The sequence below is a fragment of the Cnephaeus nilssonii genome (genome assembly GCF_951640355.1).
Source record: "Cnephaeus nilssonii genome assembly, chromosome: 9".
Lineage (NCBI taxonomy): Eukaryota > Metazoa > Chordata > Mammalia > Chiroptera > Vespertilionidae > Cnephaeus > Cnephaeus nilssonii.
The window spans coordinates 82,927,467-82,946,404 of NC_137080.1; the positions used below are offsets into that span (position 1 = coordinate 82,927,467).

General features: G+C 31.3%; 2 protein-coding genes across 11 annotated transcripts in view; one reads left to right on the plus strand and one right to left on the minus strand.

Annotated features, from left to right (window-relative positions):
• The window catches only part of RUNX2 (RUNX family transcription factor 2), a gene marked incomplete at its 5' end in the record, with an annotated part of 330,125 nt that extends 323,677 nt beyond the window's left edge, over positions 1 to 6,448 (minus strand). For 5 of the 7 annotated variants that reach the window (XR_013813975.1, XM_079780442.1, XM_079780437.1 and 2 more), the window contains one exon: positions 5,905 to 6,325. Coding sequence is in view for 6 of the 7 variants with exons in the window: in XM_079780442.1 (XP_079636568.1) it covers positions 5,905 to 6,280 (376 nt within the window). Of the gene's footprint in view, positions 1 to 5,904 lie in introns of all 7 variants that reach the window. The other 2 variants (XM_079780439.1, XM_079780441.1) reach the window with 1 other exon arrangement.
• The window catches only part of SUPT3H (SPT3 homolog, SAGA and STAGA complex component), a gene marked incomplete at its 3' end in the record, with an annotated part of 452,601 nt that overhangs the window by 50,482 nt on the left and 383,181 nt on the right, over positions 1 to 18,938 (plus strand). The gene's annotated exons all lie outside the window — the stretch shown is intronic.

An 18,938-nucleotide genomic window follows, 5' to 3' on the forward strand; every position in this document is an offset into this window, starting at 1 on the left:
CTCAGTTCAATAATTGACAACTGTTTTTCTCTGATTTGCAATAATTATCTCAAGTGCTGTCATCACTTATGTGTATGCACTCGTATGCATATGCACATGCAAAAGCATATACTATGTACTAAAATTTTGAGCTGGACTGATATTTGAAAGAAATTAAAATTATATTTATGTGGCAAATACTTTGTTTCTATATGAAAATGTCCATATAAAGTTCTATAGCATCATTATTCATTTTTCCAAAGAAATACTGCATATAACTACATATGTTTTTAAAACCTTTCTGATGCTTATCATTGTGATTTAGCTAATATTTTTCCTTTATTTGCTTTTTTTTTTTTTTTACTGAACCACAAAATAGACTTAATTGTAAGATATTTGATTATAAGGAATATGTAAACAATGGTTTGGCAGACTCATGGTTCATATAATTTTAGAGGAACCTATAAATGTGTATTTTAATTTTTGAATTTTAAAAGTCTTTTATATAAATATATTTTTATAGTTGATGGTATAATGATTTCAGTAGACCACCATTGCTGTAAAAAAATAAAAATGCCAGTTTTACTGAAAATTAAAATAACTTATTTGATGATGTTGTAAAAATTATTTTTCTTGCAAAGGATATTTAGATGTACCTTTTTAGGAATGTCACTTCTCTATTATAACTCTTCTGTCTAATTTCTTAAGGGATGGCATAGAAATAGTACAGATATTAGAGTCTTAACTGTTACTACAATAATCTTAAATACATGTTTTAGAACACTGTTGTAACTTTATACATCTTCTGACATCAATATAATAATTTTAAAATATCTTAAACATTTTTTAAAAGTTGCATTTGCTTGCTATGTTTATATGGTAAAGAATTCCTTGTTTTGTGGGCAATTTATTTAAGAAATGAAAATCATTTAATCAAGATAAACGTAACATTTATGTTCTTTTTATTATAGCCAAAATTGCACTTGGTTTGACTTTTGCTCCTAGACTATATATTAGATATTGTGTTTATGAGTATTAATAGGAATATAGGGAATAGGATGAATAATGAATTATTTTTCATTGCAAGTATTAAATGCTTATGTAGCAACTAGCTTTTAAAGAACTCTTAATTCTGCAGCTCATCTTATTTGGGAATTATTTTATATATTAGGAAAATGATAAGCTTTTTATTAGTAAAAGAAAGCATTTATGAAGAAATATGTTTCAGAGTTAACATCCTATTCAATAATAACACTATAAACACGTGAAATGGTTAATATGGTATTGCTTATATCCATCTAACCCTTTTTCAAACCTCGAACCCTATGTCCTTAATAAATAGTATATAGAGGAGGAAATTTTTAAGAATTCAACATTAGATGAGTATATTATATTCACTGTAATTGAAGAGCACTTAATCTCAGTTGCTGTACAGGTCTTTAAAAAGTTATGTGGGGATGTAAGGCCTGTTTTATATGTGTTTGCTCTTGAATGGACAAAAGTTTGTGGTCTACTGTTGTTGAAATTGTAAGGAAGCTCCCTTTGAATAAGGTATGATTTCCTTATTATTTTTTGAATTATAGCACATTAATCAAAATACACGTCCAATGAATTTCATAATATTTATAATAGCAATAGCTTGTATTCAGGTGTATATATTCATTATGTGAGACTTTTCTAAAGATTCATTTTAAAGTATGAAACACTGCAGATTTCCAGAAGGCTTTTCATATACTTTAAACAGTTATCTTACAGTACTTTACTCTTTGGAAAATATTAAGTATTGAAGTTTATCGTTATCCTTATTATGGGAGTTTAATGACATGTGGTGTGTTTTTTTGTAGAATTTTATCTTTAGTGGAATTCAGTTGTTAGGAGAAAAAAGTAGTGCATTAAGGTAACATATTGGGAAGTTTCTGCATTGGTTTTGCTAGCACCCATTTAATAAGGCCTTACAAGGTATATGACTAGAAAAAATAGTTTTGCTTTGTCACATTTACAGTTTTATTATTCAAAGGAAGGATTTTTTTCTTTTGAAGGTATTTGTCTATTTGACCATATATATAATATTTTTAAATAGACACTATATAGGTAGACTGACTGTTCCAGTGCTTTTCTTAGCTAATAGCATTTGCACTCCTAATGCTTTTTAAGGAGCTTTTGGTATGACCTCTCTATTGACTCAGAGTTGTCACATATTAGTATCCTTGGACAAAGGTTAGAACAGCATGGGAGGTTGGTATTTGTATGCTTTGGAGAGGGATTGAGATGCTACTCTGTTTTGCCATCAATTTTCAAGTATGCATGGGTGCATCATTAATCATAGGAAATGCAAAAATAAATAATGATTCAGTCCAATTGGATTTTTTTATATGAATACTTACCTTTTCCCTTTTTTTGTATATACAGTTGAGGTATTTGGGTAACCCCTAACCTTTTGCTTCAACAAAGAAGTACAGTATAAAAATATTACCACAGTTTTCATGTGAGCAGCTCTTGAGAGGGGAAAAAAAGCTCTCTAGATGAATACTTGTTGAAAAAAACAGTTGTGATACAGAATGTCTTAACTCAGCCCCAATACAGTACTTGAGGACCACCAGTGGATAAAATTGAAAGCATATGATTTTTGAAGCACTAGGAAAGGTTTGTAATTGATTAGTGCTGGTTGAAAGTATTGAAGAACAGTGAGTTTTGATTTGTGAATGGTTCTATTCAATAAGGATTAATTCTGTGTGTTTGATAAAATCTTAGTGCTTTCAATGAGTTAGCTTTCCCCCCCTCTGCAGTTTATTTAACCATCAAATATTTCAGTGTTGTTTTAACAAACTGGAACATTTCTATCTTACTGAATTTAACTTTAGCATGACTGATTTAAACAAGTCAAACTATCAGTGATTAGTTTGAAGGGTGTAATTGAATATATTAATTTTTTCTTTTTAAAAAATAACTAAAATAATAATGTAATCACATATATTTCATGCCTTCCTTGTAATTTAGAGACTAGGAGGTCATATAGACTACCAAAATATTTTATGCAATTTCTTTGAAATATTTAACGTTTTAATAGAGTTCTAAAATTTAAAAGTGAAATCTAACAATTTTTCATGCAAAATTAGGATTGTTTTTTTACAATTTAAAATAATTTATAATACGAGTCTTTGGGAATTGCGTAGATATTTTTAGCTTAATTTGTGTTGGAGTGGTCTTCTGTGTTTGTTCTTGACTTTTAAAATTCTCTCCCTGGATTTTGGAATTATTTTGGAAGTAAGTTGTGACACTTTGTCACTATTAAACCTTGTAACTAAAATTATCATTACTGGTATGGACCACAACTGTTATTTTGGAAATCAGTGTTCACACATCATTTTCAATCAGTCACTATGGTCAGTTACAAAGGTTTTATGTAGAAATATTAATCGGTCAACTGATATATTTTCATAACTTCTTAATTGTAATATATTCTGTGAGTCACATCTATCACTTTCAACAGATTTTATGATAAATAATGGGCTTATTTTGAGTAGTACAGATTGAAAATTCTTTGTCAATTCAAGATAAATGATATGCTAAGAGAGCAAGGACACTGAAATGCATTCTCTGTCTCTCACACACACCCTTTTCACTCATTATATTTGGCTGAGGCAATGGTCCGGTGTATGCTTTGTCCCTCACCTAGGAAAAGCCTAAACTTTAAAAAACAAATTTATCAAGTTAGAGCACATACTTTCATTTCAGGAGGTTGTTTTGATAATCATCATAAAAGAATTTAAAGCCCTAAGTGCGATTTTCGACTTCAAATAGATTATAGATTGGTGAAATGTTTGCAGTGTGATGATAACCTATACATAATGTCCACTACCCACTCACCTGTAATTAGTTCAGTGTAGTGGGTTCATCTGAAATCTCTATACAGGCTCTAAAGTACTATTTGGGGTTGGGAGAGGATAAATTCCACTTGTCAGAAAAATAATTGTTTTGTTTTCTAAAAATATATGACATTCTATAGAAGATGATCTTTATTTAGTTCACTATAGTGCCTTGTTTTAGAAATTGGTGAAGTTTTAGACATTTTACTATAGAAATAGTTATTAAGGGTGTCACAGAAATATAAGACCGCTCATATGATAGAATAAAGAGCATTTTAACATATCCTTTGTGATAATATCAATAACTTTAGTTGTAATGATGAAATAGTCCTTGAAACTTGTGTTCCCGATCTGGTTAGAAAAATGTATTTTATTTTTAAACAGAATAATATTGTGAAAGAGTAACTTAACTGCTTGCGATGCCTGTTTTAAGTTATCCCTCCATATAACAATAGTTTTAGCCATTTTTTTTTCATTTTTGGATAGAAACAGCAAAAGTACTCACTTATAAGCTATAATTATGATATGATCTATAATGCAGTCTAATTCTATGTTCTGCTTCCTTAATGCAGAAAAATTTAGAGTACCTCTTATTGACTACCATTAAGTTAAAAAAATAATCTGTGATTATTATATTGTATGTGTTATAACTAAGGGGACCCACTACAACTATTAAAGGAGTCACTACAGCAGTTTTACATTTTGTTGGTAAAATACAGAGTACATTTCCTCACCCTTTTAAGAGAAACCTTTTTCTCCCCTTCAGGTTTATTTCTCTTTGACCTAAACTAAGACTGATCCTCTGATAGCCAGTTAAAATGTGTGAAGTAGGAGGAGTAAAGGAAACTCCAATCGTTAGTTGTAAGTTATAAAGCAAAGTTAATATATACACAGCAAAAGATTTATTTTAAAGGATAAAAGAAAATTTTATAAACTTGCCTTGTAGTTGGAATATGTTGGACATCATAAAGAAAATCTTGTAAGTGTTTAGATATTTTATTATAATACCATGTCAGCAGATGAATGTTGAAGTAGTTTATTTTTGTGTATCAACATTAATTTGAAATTAAATATTAAGGGACTATATTATGGCTGTTTTTCTTTAAAAGTCCAGCATGATTTAGTGGGTATAGCTCTTTTAAATCATGCAGGGTATCCTTACGGAGTTTTATTTTTCATGAAACTAAACGGTATTCATTTTGGTAGGTCCAAGAATATAATTAAAAGAATCCTAGTCGTCTCAATGTTTGCTCTGTTTTTATAACAGGTTCTACACATGGGTAATAGTGTGTAGATGTGAAGTTAAAATTATATAGAAAAGCACAATTACATGGAATTTTTAAAGATTTCTGTAAACTTTTTAATATCCTGGATATCCTGCTTAACTATAAAGATCTTTTAAAAATGGCTATTACATACTTAACATAATTTTATTTCAGTTGAACATATGCTTCAATTATAAAAAGTTGCTTAGAAACAAACTTATACACATAGCTTATGATATGATGCAGTTTAAAATTATAAATAGATTTCTTGTAGTCGGACTAGTTAAAATGTTAGCTGCACTGCAGATTTATTTCTCTGTTTTACATGGGAGAGCATAATGTTGAGATAATTCTGCGGTCTGTTATTTTGTAAAATTACTTCCTTTTTGAAGTTTGCTCAAATATTGGGAGCTGCTGGAATGAATACTTCATAATACTTTGATTAATTTATTATCTAATTTTATTTCAGTAAGGGTTAATGAGAATATTAAACCTTTTTATTGTTTTAACTACCTTATTTCTATACTTCTGAAAAACGTTTTGACTAATATGAGATAATTTAATTTTTTTCTATTTCAGGTCATTACTCTGAGAAGTAGTTAAGTTACAGATGCCAAATGCAAATATGAACAGCAATTTATTTTTTCACGTTTTAGTGCAACAAAATAGCATTATTATTATTTTCATTAATATAATGTTATCCGGAAAAGCTAGCAGTTAATTTATCCAAGAAACATACCTTTATGTTTAACAGGTTCATCTCTTATAGGATTTTAAAATATGGTAACACTTACCCCAAAAGAAGTTTTGCTGACATGGTGTCACTGTGCTGAAGAGGCTGTTTGATGCCATAGTCCCTCCTTTTTTTTTCAGATAGAACTTGTACCCTCTGTTGTAAATTCTGCTTGCAGCCTTAAACTGAAAATACAAACCATACCCAAACCTTGTTTTAGTTTTGCAGTATGCCTGGAGTACATAGACTTTATATTTATTTTTTTTTTCTGTCAAGAAATTATGTAGCTGGTAACATGTGAAAAGCAAGGAAACAAAACAAAAAGAGAATGAGCAAATATTTGAAGGACCTACTATTACTGCATAGACTGTGGTTAGAGAGCACTCACTGACTCTGTTGGTCTCGGTGGCTGGTAGTGACCTGCGGAGATTAACCATTTAAAAACCAGAGACTTCTTGCTGTCCTCCTGGAGAAAGTTTGCACCGCACTTGTGGTTCTGTGGTTGTTTGTGAGGCGAATGAAGCATTCACACAATCCAAAAAAGCAAAAGCTTTAAAACTCCTTTTTTTTGCAAGCACTATTACTGGAGAGACAGAATCATGTGGTTTGTGACCTCACAGTGCTCAAAGTGAAGTGGGACTGCCTACCACTGTGGCTTTTTTCCCCCCTTGCTCTTGCTCTCTCTTTCTCTCTCTCTCTCTGACAAAAGGCTTGTGGTAAGGCCCTTCCTGGCATCCAGAAGGATATAGCTATTTAATTTTTGTGACTCATGAGGATTTGGATAGAATACAAATGCTGAAGGAGCTCAAACTCCTGTAAGGTTAAGCATTTGTAGAGCAGAACTCTGCAGTTAAGGGCTTTCCTTTCTATTCCCCCCACCCCCACTTTTTTTTTTTTTGACTCCTCCTTTTATTTAGTTCATTATTGTGTCTGTGGAAAAGTGAGCAAAATTGGCTCAAGAGGCTGTGTGAAATTCTGAACAACAGTGATGACTTACAATAATTTACATCTTTGGATTGTATCACATTCTGGGGTCTGCTTCATATTTGCTGGGTGATTGGAGTCCTTCTGTTTTTCTTTTTCCTGTCTTCTTAAACTTGTGAATCTGTAACTCATTGTAAAAAAGTTTACCTTTCTTAAGGTCTGGTTGCAAACTGCTTGCTGGGCTTGACTGTAATTGGCTGTCATGAAAGTGTTAGTCTGGGGATTCCTTTTACAAATGTTAAATCATGTCTGTCTAGTTTATGTATGATCAATATTGGATGCCGGCTCCTACAGTATGGATTAAATGTAATTAGTATCGTTTATATTATTTATACCTTTCTTTTATGACTAGTTTAAGGATTTATAAAAATCAGTTATAAGAATTCTAACAGATTATTGGCTGAATTTTAGTTTTCTTTATGCTTGTAATGATTTTTATTTTTCAAGGAATTATATTTTGCATATTTCTTTAGTTTATTTGGATTTTAACTTTAACATCAGAGTCTTTGCTAGCAAATCTTATACATGTATAAAGTAAAATTCTTATGTTGTAACTTAGATTGTTCAATATTAGGTTTGATAAACTCAGAATAGAGGGGGTTAACAGAAACTGTATTTTTTGTTTATAATGAAAGCTTTGAAATAAATTGCAAAATGCTGTGTGTAGCAAGAAATAATGCACACAGACAGAGTATGTTAGTCGTCTCGATTTGCTAATTCTGATTCAGAAGAAAATTGGAAACATCTTTGGGAAACTATCTCCTTTTTTGCCCCTTTGGACATGTATGTATAGAACTCATTTTCTTATTAGGATGATTATATATCATAGGCAGAGAATTTCATATTTATGAATAGAGCTTCCTGTTTTCATCAGTTGGGAGCAATGGGGTATTTTTCAACAAAAATTATAAAGCTGAACAGACCAATTTTCTAGGCATTTTTTCCCATTTATCAGCCACTCTGAATTTGCATGTTAGACTTCTTCCTAGTGTGATAGTAACGAGGAGTGGCATAGAGTGAATGACTGAGAGGGTGGGCGGAGACAGTGAATTACAAAACATTATTTGGGGTAGATAATGGGGCAAGGGCTGGGAAACACTAAGGAGGGTGTTAGAGCCAAAATATCCTTTCCTATGGACTTCCCAGCACAGTTCATTATCTGCTTTGGGTTTATATTAGATAAAGATAAATGTGCAGACATGTTCATAAGTTTCTTCACAAAATACTTGATTTGCCCAAAATGCACAGGGAAGACATGGGAATGATTTTAATCCTTTATTATTCACATGTCCAGAACTTTCTCAGAACAAACTTTTAGTAATAAAACACTAGACATGCACTTTAGTGTTTCATTTTAAATATATATTTATGCCTGATTGTGTATGTAAACATTTTACATTGAAAAGTAAAAGCTTTCATTTAATGTAATTATTCATACAAAAGAGAAAAGTTATTTAGTTACACTTTTAAAATAACTATGGTGTACTGGTTTGATCTATATCTAAAGGAGGTCTTTGTTTATATAATTTGTGGAATTTCCAAATGTAGTTCCATATGCACATACAATAGCAGCAGAATCAGGCAGTTGAAAAAATTTAGGTAGCCGCTATAGTATGGCAAATAAATGTTTTTTTAGTGTCTGTGTAAGGATTCTCTGATGTCTTACAACCCCAACTATTAGCTAAATATTTTCTCCCTTAAATGTTTTTAAAAAATTATGTGCACATTGGCCCTCTAACCTAACTTTGTAAGCATTTGAATAATTTTCAAATCTGTGTATCTATTACCTGCTTTTTCTCTTTTTGCGGGTAACCCTCCTGCACATAATTTTTGGGTCAGGATAATCACTCATATTATGTAAGAGTTTAGTAGATATTGTTAAATATGCCCTTTATATTTTGTGTGAGGCCCATCAAATTCTGGCAGAAGAAAGACAGTGAAGTCATGTGCTTAAAGTTTGTATATTCATTATCTACACATTCTTTTTCTAAATTGAAAGTATATCCACTTTGAAACAAATATTACTTTGTAATAAAAATTAAAAAACAAGTGATAAAGTTACATATATAATAATTGAGAGTTTGTTTAATTAGAAGTAACTTACCACATGTAATAAAGAGAGATTGACTCAGAAAAGTCACTGCAAATAAAGCTCTTGATTATGGATTTATACGATGCTTAAAATGAGAAATGGAAGCCACAGAGTTCTTTGGTTGTTGTTTTTCAAAGAACCTCAAAACTTCATTTTTGGGGATTATGTTAGTATTTGCTATGTTGATGTAAGTAACAAATTTAGGTCTGTTGTATAAATTACGTACTTTAATGCCATAGACGTGAAATACCCCTTTGAACTTGAAATCAATTTCAATAAGTAAAGACATTAGTTATCTTGCTCCCCATTACCTTGTATTTACTAAATTTGTCAACATTGGTCAAACTTTTTATATTGTATGCTGTTAGACTATATAACAGTAGAATAGTTTTTTAAATGTTTCGTATATATTCATTGTTACCTTTGAATTATTTTTTATTTTATTTTCTGAACTAATGATCCTATTTAGATTCAATAGTTTTATCAGTGTCAATATTGTGCTTATTTCTATGTTTTTTTTGATTGTTTTAACTTCTATTTGGTGCTGTTCAATTTTTCTTTTAATTGAAAACAACAGGGCCAAATGATTTGATGTAGGTTTTTTATTAATTGTAGACATTCTAATTTGGCTTAAATTTTTATCACTGATAATGAGGTTTTTAGGAAGACACTTTCTTAATTTATTGTTTTACCTTGGTATATGACAATTTATTTTTTGACTTTTTTTGGACTTGATGTATAGCTATTTAAGCTGATATAGCATTTATTGGGCCTTATATTGATTATTTGAAAAGTTTTTATATTAGTTAAATACATTATTAGTATTTTAATTTATGATGATTATGAGATATTAATTTTACTGTGTACACAACTGCATGCATATTTCGGTGATCGTGTGTTCAGGGTTATTATTTTGTGTTACTTTTTGTAATGAGTATTTTTTTTCCTCCTCAGTTTGTTTTAATTAAATTATGTAAAAACCCAAAGCACCACCATGTCCATGATTGCTGGAACAACTTCATTTGGTTAGTATTAGCAGCTATCTGTCTAAATGTGAGATTATGTGGAAATAAGATGCCAAAAGAGAAAATACTAAACTTATCTCTCTCCCTTGTACTCCCCCTCCCTTTCCTCCTTTTTTTCTTCCCTCTTTTCCTCCCTCTCTCCTCCAGGCTTTTTCAGTTTCTTTTTCTCTGTTTTGATATTTCTATAGTGTCTCAAAGTAGATTCTTAAGGTTCTAGTAGTAGATATTGACATTAATTCTCACTAATGAACACCTGGCAGGTTTGAAGCACCTAAGTTTTCAAGGCAAATCATTGTTATGTCTACACCGTTGTATGTACACCTCCTTGGTTAGATGGTATTGGCATCTGATTACAGTGATTTTCTTCCTTTTTAACAGTTTTTAATTTCTTCCTCTATGTTAATTTACTTTAACATATTGTTTCACATGACATTGGCACTTTAATTATGAGGATTTGTTTTCCCCCCTTTGACTGTTCTTCGAAGTGCAGAGTGATCCATACTGTGTAATGTAGCTGTATAAATAACTCATGTTTCTTATAATTATTGGAACAATTCATCTTCTAATGCTGTCATTTTTCTAAGAAGAAAAAAAAGGCGAGAACTTGCAGAAAATATGGGAAACATGCTCATATGACAGCTGAGGATGTGGCTAGGCTAAAGCAGGAAACTACTACCCACAATGCAATGTTACATATACTACCACTTAATAAAATTTATATCAAACATGCTACTGACAAAACCAAAGAAAAATAATATCCCAACTATGCTAGTTAACATACTAAATCTATCTAGGGAAAAATGAAACTAATCTTTTTGGAACTTAGTATTTAGAGAATATAGTAAATGAAACCGGGGCATCATAGTACATTGGAGCTCTGTGGTAACTTTGTGCTGTGGGACTTGGTTGTAGGAAAACTGTCTTAAAATGACAACCTTTTGGATATTAACTTTCCTGGGAAAGGCACAAAACGGCATCCCCTTTCTTTTTTAATTAAATTGTTGCAGTATTAAATGTATTTAGAGGACATTGTCATTTGGTAGGTAAAATCATGATGAGACATTCATGATTATTTAAACGTTTTATTCAGCTCAGGTATATTTCTTTCCATTTTGTTTTAAGTTGTCTTTTATTGCCAGGTTTGAGGTGGGGCTTGAATTGTCCACTGAAGCATATTTCTTTTCAGAGTAATTGTTTTTCTTGGTCTTTTTATTTATGTTAACCTACCTATAGCTTACCTGATCAACCTATATGCTTTACTCTAAAGAGGGTTAGTCTAAAGCAAAATGTAAACTGCTTTTATAATGTGGTTGAAAAAGATATTATGGTATCTTCTGAAAAGGTCAGATTTTAATATACTTAGGGTTTCTGTTTGTAAATCTTAATCTTCTGTGCTCTTAGCTGTCAGACTATAGCAATTTTGATGAATTTAGTACCTTAGTAATTTATATGAATTATGCAGCTTTACAAGGGAGGTTTTTAAGATTTAAAAAGGGAACATAGTGGAGTTTTAGATTGATAAATGTATAGAAATTTTATCAGAGAAAGAATAGAAAAGACTATTAAATTAGTGTTAGTTGTGAAAGATCCCCTCTTAGTATTCCAGCATATAAATTACCTGTGTCAGATCTGGCATGGTATTTGTCATCTCATTATTTAAAGATTAACATATTATCTCTCTGTCTATATCTCTATTAAGGATGATTTGCTTAATTGTTTGAAGTAGTTTCTCCTTCAGAGACTGCTTATCAATACCAGCTGTAGCACTGTGGCTTTTCTCCATGGACTCATGGTGGTCTTTGGAACAACGTTCTTCAGCTTTGACAGGTGAGACAGAGGCTCTCCAGTGCCACTGCTTTTGGATGAATCTAGCTGTGGTTGGAGAGAGTGCATCTTGCCAAAATATATGGGTGAGACCACACACAGCCTTTAAAATAGTTATTGTAGGCTTATTTTTAGGGTTACATGTCTTGACAGTTCTTTTATTTGCATGCCAATTTCATTGCTGTGTATAGATTTTTCATTGGTCTTAGTAAAGGCGATTGCACATTTAGTCTCTATTTGTTAAGCCTTGTGTATAATTTACACTGGAAAATACACTTGAATTCAGACATAATTAACAATATAGAAAATATATTGAAAATGAATCACTAGAAAACTGGTCTTTTTGCTTTTATAAATTTGACAGTATTCCCTTTGGAAATCTCAATTTTCAAGATAGTTTAGTAGTCAAAAATTGCTCCAATTTGAACTTTAAGATCAAATAAGTTAGGAGAGAATGTTAAAATATTCATATTACTTCAATTACATTAATGGTAAAAAATTTATGGTTCTTGTTATTCAGAAGTACAGCTTTTATAATATTTATACAATAACATATTGTTCAAAATGTAAGTTTTACATTTTAGTAAAAGCTTGAAAGCATCGAAACAAATGGCCAGAGAAGTCAAATTCTTAATGCATAGTCATAAAATGCAAGCCATCTAGTCTTTTTATGGGATGATTAAAACTTTATTCAACTTAGTGAACTGTAAAATTGACTGTATGTTTAAAAAAAGTATGTTTAGTCTTCTAAAACTGGCTTTTTTAGTCAAGATCTCTCTTTAGACTTCTATAAAATGTTTCTTTTTATAAAATACATTTGTATAATTATTTATGATTCTTAAGTTATTAGTGATAAGAAGATTAAGCTTAAGAAGCTTAACTTCTTGAGCCCTGGCAGGTAAATAGTTATAAGACTTTTCACTTGATGATCAATGCATGTTGGTTAGTTATATGTTTATAAAATATTGTAACCAGCTATGGTAAGATTACAGTTTCATTCTAGATATTCTCATAGGGAAAACAGAATCTACAGAGATAATTGGAAATTCAGTTTTCTCTGTACTATTATTGCAATACCCTTCCATTGCTGAATGGTCTGGCAGGAAAGTACTGGGGAAATTGTGTTCCTACAGCTTTTTCAGAGAACAAGTTGTGGAAAGAAGAGAGAACATAGTATATACAAAAAGATTGTCTATAGAAAAATTTGGCCCTTACCTTTCAGAAGTTGGTCGTGTATGTGAACCTTGATCGAATGCTAGATTTTTAAAAAAGTTTTATAAGTTATTTTTAGGATATTTGAGGAAAATGGCTATTAGTGATACTATGGCATATTTATTGAGTGTGATAATACTATTGCATGTATATAATAGGAAATACCCTTATTAAAAAAGGTGAATGATGAGATATTTTTAAGAAGTTAATACCATGATTAAACAAATACATACATAAAACAAAGGTGGCATAAATTAACAATTGGTGAGTTCTGGCAAAGGGTAAACAGACATTCATTTTACTATTTTTAAACTTAAATAGTGACTTCTGAAAGGTGGAGCATTTTGTGGAGAATGTGTATAGAGATTATTTTATTTCAAAGTGAAATCAGATAGTGGGGGGAAATTCATTTATTTGTATAGTTTTTAATAATAAGTGAATATGAACAGACTGGGCTATACATAACAATTTGAGATTTTAGTTTATAGTTCTATTTTTTACATTTTTGTTCTATTCACCATAAAACATCTCATTTTCACAAATTTATACATGGCAAATATAAATAAGAAATATAGTATAATATTTTTGAAAATAGCAACTTTTATAATTTTACATTTGTGTAACAGTAACTCAGAGCTAGACCAGTATGCTAGAGATTTCTAGAGGACCAAAACAATTATGATATTGTCATTTATTTATTCTGAACTGGATGCTTTAAAAAAAGTATAGGGCAAAAATAGGTTTACAGTTGTTTGTATGGAAAATAATACAATAATTAATAATAAAAAACTGTGTTCCATGTACTCACAACTGTATACCTACTTTTGCCTTACCTTGTATATAAAAGAACCTTAAAAAGTTCATTCACATAAAGTTCATACTACTGAATACTACTGCTACTAAATTGTTTATATACTATTCACTTCAATTGTACTCTTTCAAGAAGTATTTTAATGGGCAGAAGCCTATATTCTCTATGCAAATTATTAATTCTGAATTTGTATTTATATTAGTTAATATCCTACCGAGGTCTGTACATTTTTTCTCTAGAGGGCGAAATAGTAAATATTTTTGGCTTTATGGAACATAGAGTTTCTGTTCACTGCTCAACTCTGCCATTGTGTCTGAAAGCAGTCAGTTAGACAATAAGTAAAACTTTGTAAACAGGCAGCTGGCCTCTGTACTTTGCCCACTCCTGCCACCTGTACTTCATGTATAGAAATTTGTGGCCCAGTGGATATCTTCTTTTATAGAAAAGGCAAGAATATTTGAAAAATGATCCAACTTTTAATTTACATATTATAATGGATTTTTTTCTTAAAGTATTTATAAAATCTGTTTTGTTTGTTTATTTTTATGTGAAAGATGACATCCGTGGTCCTTCATAACTGTCTGTTGAATTGAATAGTGCAATTTCATCTTGATCATGTAATTATTAAATATTGTGAATAGCTTTATGTCAATCTAAAATCCTTTTAGGGATAAGGTTGGAATAAATAATCTTGATTATAGTGTATTTGAAGGTTATCATTAATCTGAGAATTTATCTAGTTGTTCATTATTATCAATAAGTATACTAAACTTCCTTTCACCCACAGAAATGTTTTCTTTTCAATAAACTGGGTTTAATGCGCAAGCATAAAATATTTCATAGTGATTGTGATGAGTTATTTCCCCTCTTTTACATTTATATTTGAATTTAAATTTGAGTAGAAAATGAATTATTTTTGGTATTACTGAATCTCCAGAACATTCATTGCACCCACCATTGGACATAATATCCAAAATAAATTAATTTTCTGAGGCTTCACCTACATTAGGTGACTGAGTACTATTTATTGGATGATGGTGATGGTTACATCAACTTAGCAGGAAAATAACCTTTTTTTTTTTTTTAATATTAGCAATGAGCAAATGAACTCATATCCTGATCTGAATTTGAGACCTTTATGTATTAACTAGAGGCCTGGTGCACAAAATCTGTGCACTTGGGGGGGGGGGTCCCTCAGCCCGGCCTCTGCCCTCTTGCAGTGCAGGAGCCCTCGGGAGATGTCTGACTGATGCAGGGAATGAGCCTAAGCCAGCAGTGAGACATCCTAACACTGCTGCAGAAGGGGAGAAGCTCCCGCCACCGCTGCTGAGATCGCCAGCCATGAGCCTGGCTTCTGGCTGAGCGGTGCTCCCCCTGTGGGAGCACACTGACCACCAGGGGCAGTTCCTGTGCTGAGCGTCTGCCCCCAGTGGTCAGTGCACGTCATAGCAACTGGTCATTCTGCCATTTGGTCGATTTGCATATTAGCCTTTTATTATATAGGATACTTAAGGTTTTAGGTTGAGCTACAGGTAAAGGAGATAACTTTAAGCAAAAGTTTATAGTTCAAATTGTTGAGCACCTTATTTTGAAATAATTTCTATATATTATTTTATCTATGGTCATTTTAGGCAATTCCAGTTATTACATACACAGCTAAGGATCGGACAGTTCAAAAATTATTATATAACTCATAATTTCATCGCAAAAGAGCATTCTTTTTCCTGTTTCTCCCCTAGAAGCACTGGCTATTGTCTATTTAACATAAATCACTGTGAGTAACATAGCCTTCCTGGGAAGGCAACACATAGAAAACTAACCTATAGAGACTCAAAAAGCGTCATCTAGGGTTTTTTTTTCTCTTTTGTTTTTGTTTTTAATTAATTAATTAATTTATTGTCTAAAGTTTTACATATGTCTCCTTTTTCCCTGCTTGACCTCCCCCACAGCCATTCCCACCCCAGGCAAGCCCCCACCGCCCCAGTGTCTGTGTCCATTGGTTATGCTAATATGTATGCATACAGTCCTTTGGTTGCTCTCTAACCCCCCCTCCTCTGCCATTGTCTCTGGATCTAGGGTTATTTAATGTAAGTTAAGCCTGCCCTACCTACCTTAATAGATTTAAAAAGTAACACTGTACTGTAGCAATTTAATAAACTAGTTGACAGGAGAAATATGATATTAAACATACTTTACTTAAAAAGATAAGGAAATATTTAATATTTATGTAGGAAATATTTTCATCCAAAATTAAATTAACAAGTTTTGGCATTTAAAGTTTTAATGTTCACTTAGTAGGAAAATTAACCTTTGACAATAGAATCTGGCCCAAAAATTAATGGTTAAGTATTATTTATTTTGCTACCTCTTTGTATTGTTTAAATTTCTAGGACTATTGTCCTTTGTACCTATCAATCCATTTTTTAAAATTAAGAATTCTAAAGATTGCATATTTCTGGAAGAAGTTATGCATTATCAAGATAGTTGATAAATATAGCAGAATTGTTTTGTAATATTTTACTGCATGAAATCATAATAAAGTTTAATACTGAAAATATCAAAAAGAACCCATTTAAAAATTTATAGGTTTTATTTTTTAGCAGATTTAATTTTATAGAAAAATTGAGCAGGATGTAAAGAGTTCCATTATGCCCAGCCTTCAGTTTCCTTATTGTTAACATCTTGCATTGGTGTCCTCCCTTAATTGATGACCCAATATTGATACATTGTTGTTAACTAATGTCAGTAGTTTACATTAAGAGTTATTCTTTATGTTGTGTAGTTCTGTAGGTTGTATCAAATGCATAATTTTATACATCCTCTATTGTAGTATCATACAGAATATTTTTTTCTAAAAATTCCCATAAAATTTTGTTTAACTAAACATTACATAAAATTTAGGATCTCAACTATTTTAGCAACTGGTCTTTTTACTCTGTATATAGTATTGTATTTTTCAGAATGTCATATGGTTGGAATCATACAAAATACAGCCTTTTCAGACTGGATTCTTTCGCTTAGCAATATTCACTTACATCTCCTCCATGTCTTTCTTTTTTGCTTAATTACTCATTTCTTTTTTTATTGCTAAATAATATTTCATTGTGTGGATGTACCACAGTTTGTTTATATGTTTACCTATTGAAGGACATCTCAGTTACTTCCAGTTTCTGGCAATTATAAATAAAGCTACTGTAAATATGAATGCAGGTTTTTATGTGGACCTAAGTTTTTCACTCATTTGGGTAAATATTTAGGAGTATTAGTTAGATTGTTAGGTAAGGCTATGTTTAACTTTGTAAGAAACTGCTCAAATGTCCAGAGTGGTTGTATGATTTTCTCTTCACACCAGTAATGAATGAGAGCCCTTGTTGCTCCACATAGTTGTCAGCATTTGCTTTGCTCAGTGTTTTGGATTTCAGCCATTCCAGTAGGTGTGTAGTGGCACCTTGTCATTTTAATTTGCAATTGCGTAATGATAAATGATGTTGAGCATCTTTTCTTATGCCTATTTGCCATCCATAGATCTTCTTTGGGAGGTGTTCAGCTCTTTCACCCTATTTTTAGTTTTTGTTGTTGTTTGTTTTCTTGTTGAGTTATTACATTAGCCAGAACTTCCAGGATGAAGTTGAATAGGAGTGGTGAAAGGGAATATCCTTGTCTTATTACTGATCTTAGGGAGGAACACATCTAGTTTCTCTCCAATAAGTGTGATGTTTGCTATACATTTTTGCAGATGTTCTTTTTCAGTTTGAGGATGTTCCCTTCTATTTCTGGTTTGCTGAAAATTTTTATCATGAATGGGTGTTGGAGTTTTTAGATAGTTCTTCTTTATCTATTGCTTAGGAACACTTGGCCTTTCTTCTTAACCTGATGATATGATGGATTTTAGCAATTGATTTTGAAATGTTGAACCAGCCTTGTATACCTGGACTAAATCCCACTTGGTTGTGGTGTATAATTCTTTCTATATATTACTGGATATGATTTGCTCATACTTTGTGGAGGATTTTTTGCATCTATGTTCATGGGAAATATTGTTCTGTATTTTTTCCTACTTGCAATGTTTTTGTCTGCTTTAAGTATTAAGTAATGCTGGCCACGTAGAATGAGTTAGGAAATGTTTCCTCTGGATTAGGTTGTAGAGAATTTCTTCCTTAAATTTTTGCTAGAATTCACCAGTGAATAGGACTAGTGCTTCCTGTTCTGGAAGGTTATTAATTATTGATTCAATTGAAAAACTAGATATCGGCCTATTCAGATAATTTATTTCTCTTGTCTGAGTTTTGGTAACTTGAGTATTTCAGGGAATTGGTTCATTTTATCTACGTTATTAAATTTTGGGGCATAAAATTGTTCCTAGTATTCCTTTTATTACCTTTTAAATGTCCATGAGATAAGTAATGATGTCCTCTTCTTTCATTCCTCATATTAGTAATTTGTGTTCTCATGTTTTTTTTGTTGTTGTTTTGTTTTATAACCTGGGTAGAGATTTGTACATTTCATTTTTTCGCAAAGAATTGGTTTCTGGTTTCATTAATTTTTTTTCTGTTGATTTCCTGTTTTCAGTTTGATTTCTGCTCTAAATTTTGTATCTTCTGCCTACTTTGGGTTTAATTTTTTTTTCTATTTCCTAAGTGGAAGCTTAGATTATTGATTTTGGATCTTTTTTCTATTAAATGCATATAATGCTACAACTCTCTTTTTAAACACTTCTTTTTCTGCACATGCAAATTTTGATGGATTGTATTTTCCTTTTCATTTAGTTTGAAATTTTGTTAAACTTCTGAATTATTTTCAACAGTGTGTTTCTTGATATAGTTGGATCAATATTGTTAACTAAAAATAAAAAAATACAAAGGTTCACATTGTAATAAAAAGTAAAAAGCTTTTATTTGAACAGGAAAAAAGGGGGATGGGAATTGTAACCCAGGACACACGAATTCAGGTAGCAACCTAAAATGTGCTCCAGAGAGAACAAAGGAAGGCAAGATTTATAAAAGCAAAAACACTGGTACAGTTCTTATTTAAATTATTTATTCAAATAAAGTATGTGGCTCAGTTAGAAGGGATTGGCTCCTTTCAAGGTGAGGAATAGTAGATCTGGTTGCCATGGTAAGGAGGAAGTAATGACAGTATATGTCCAT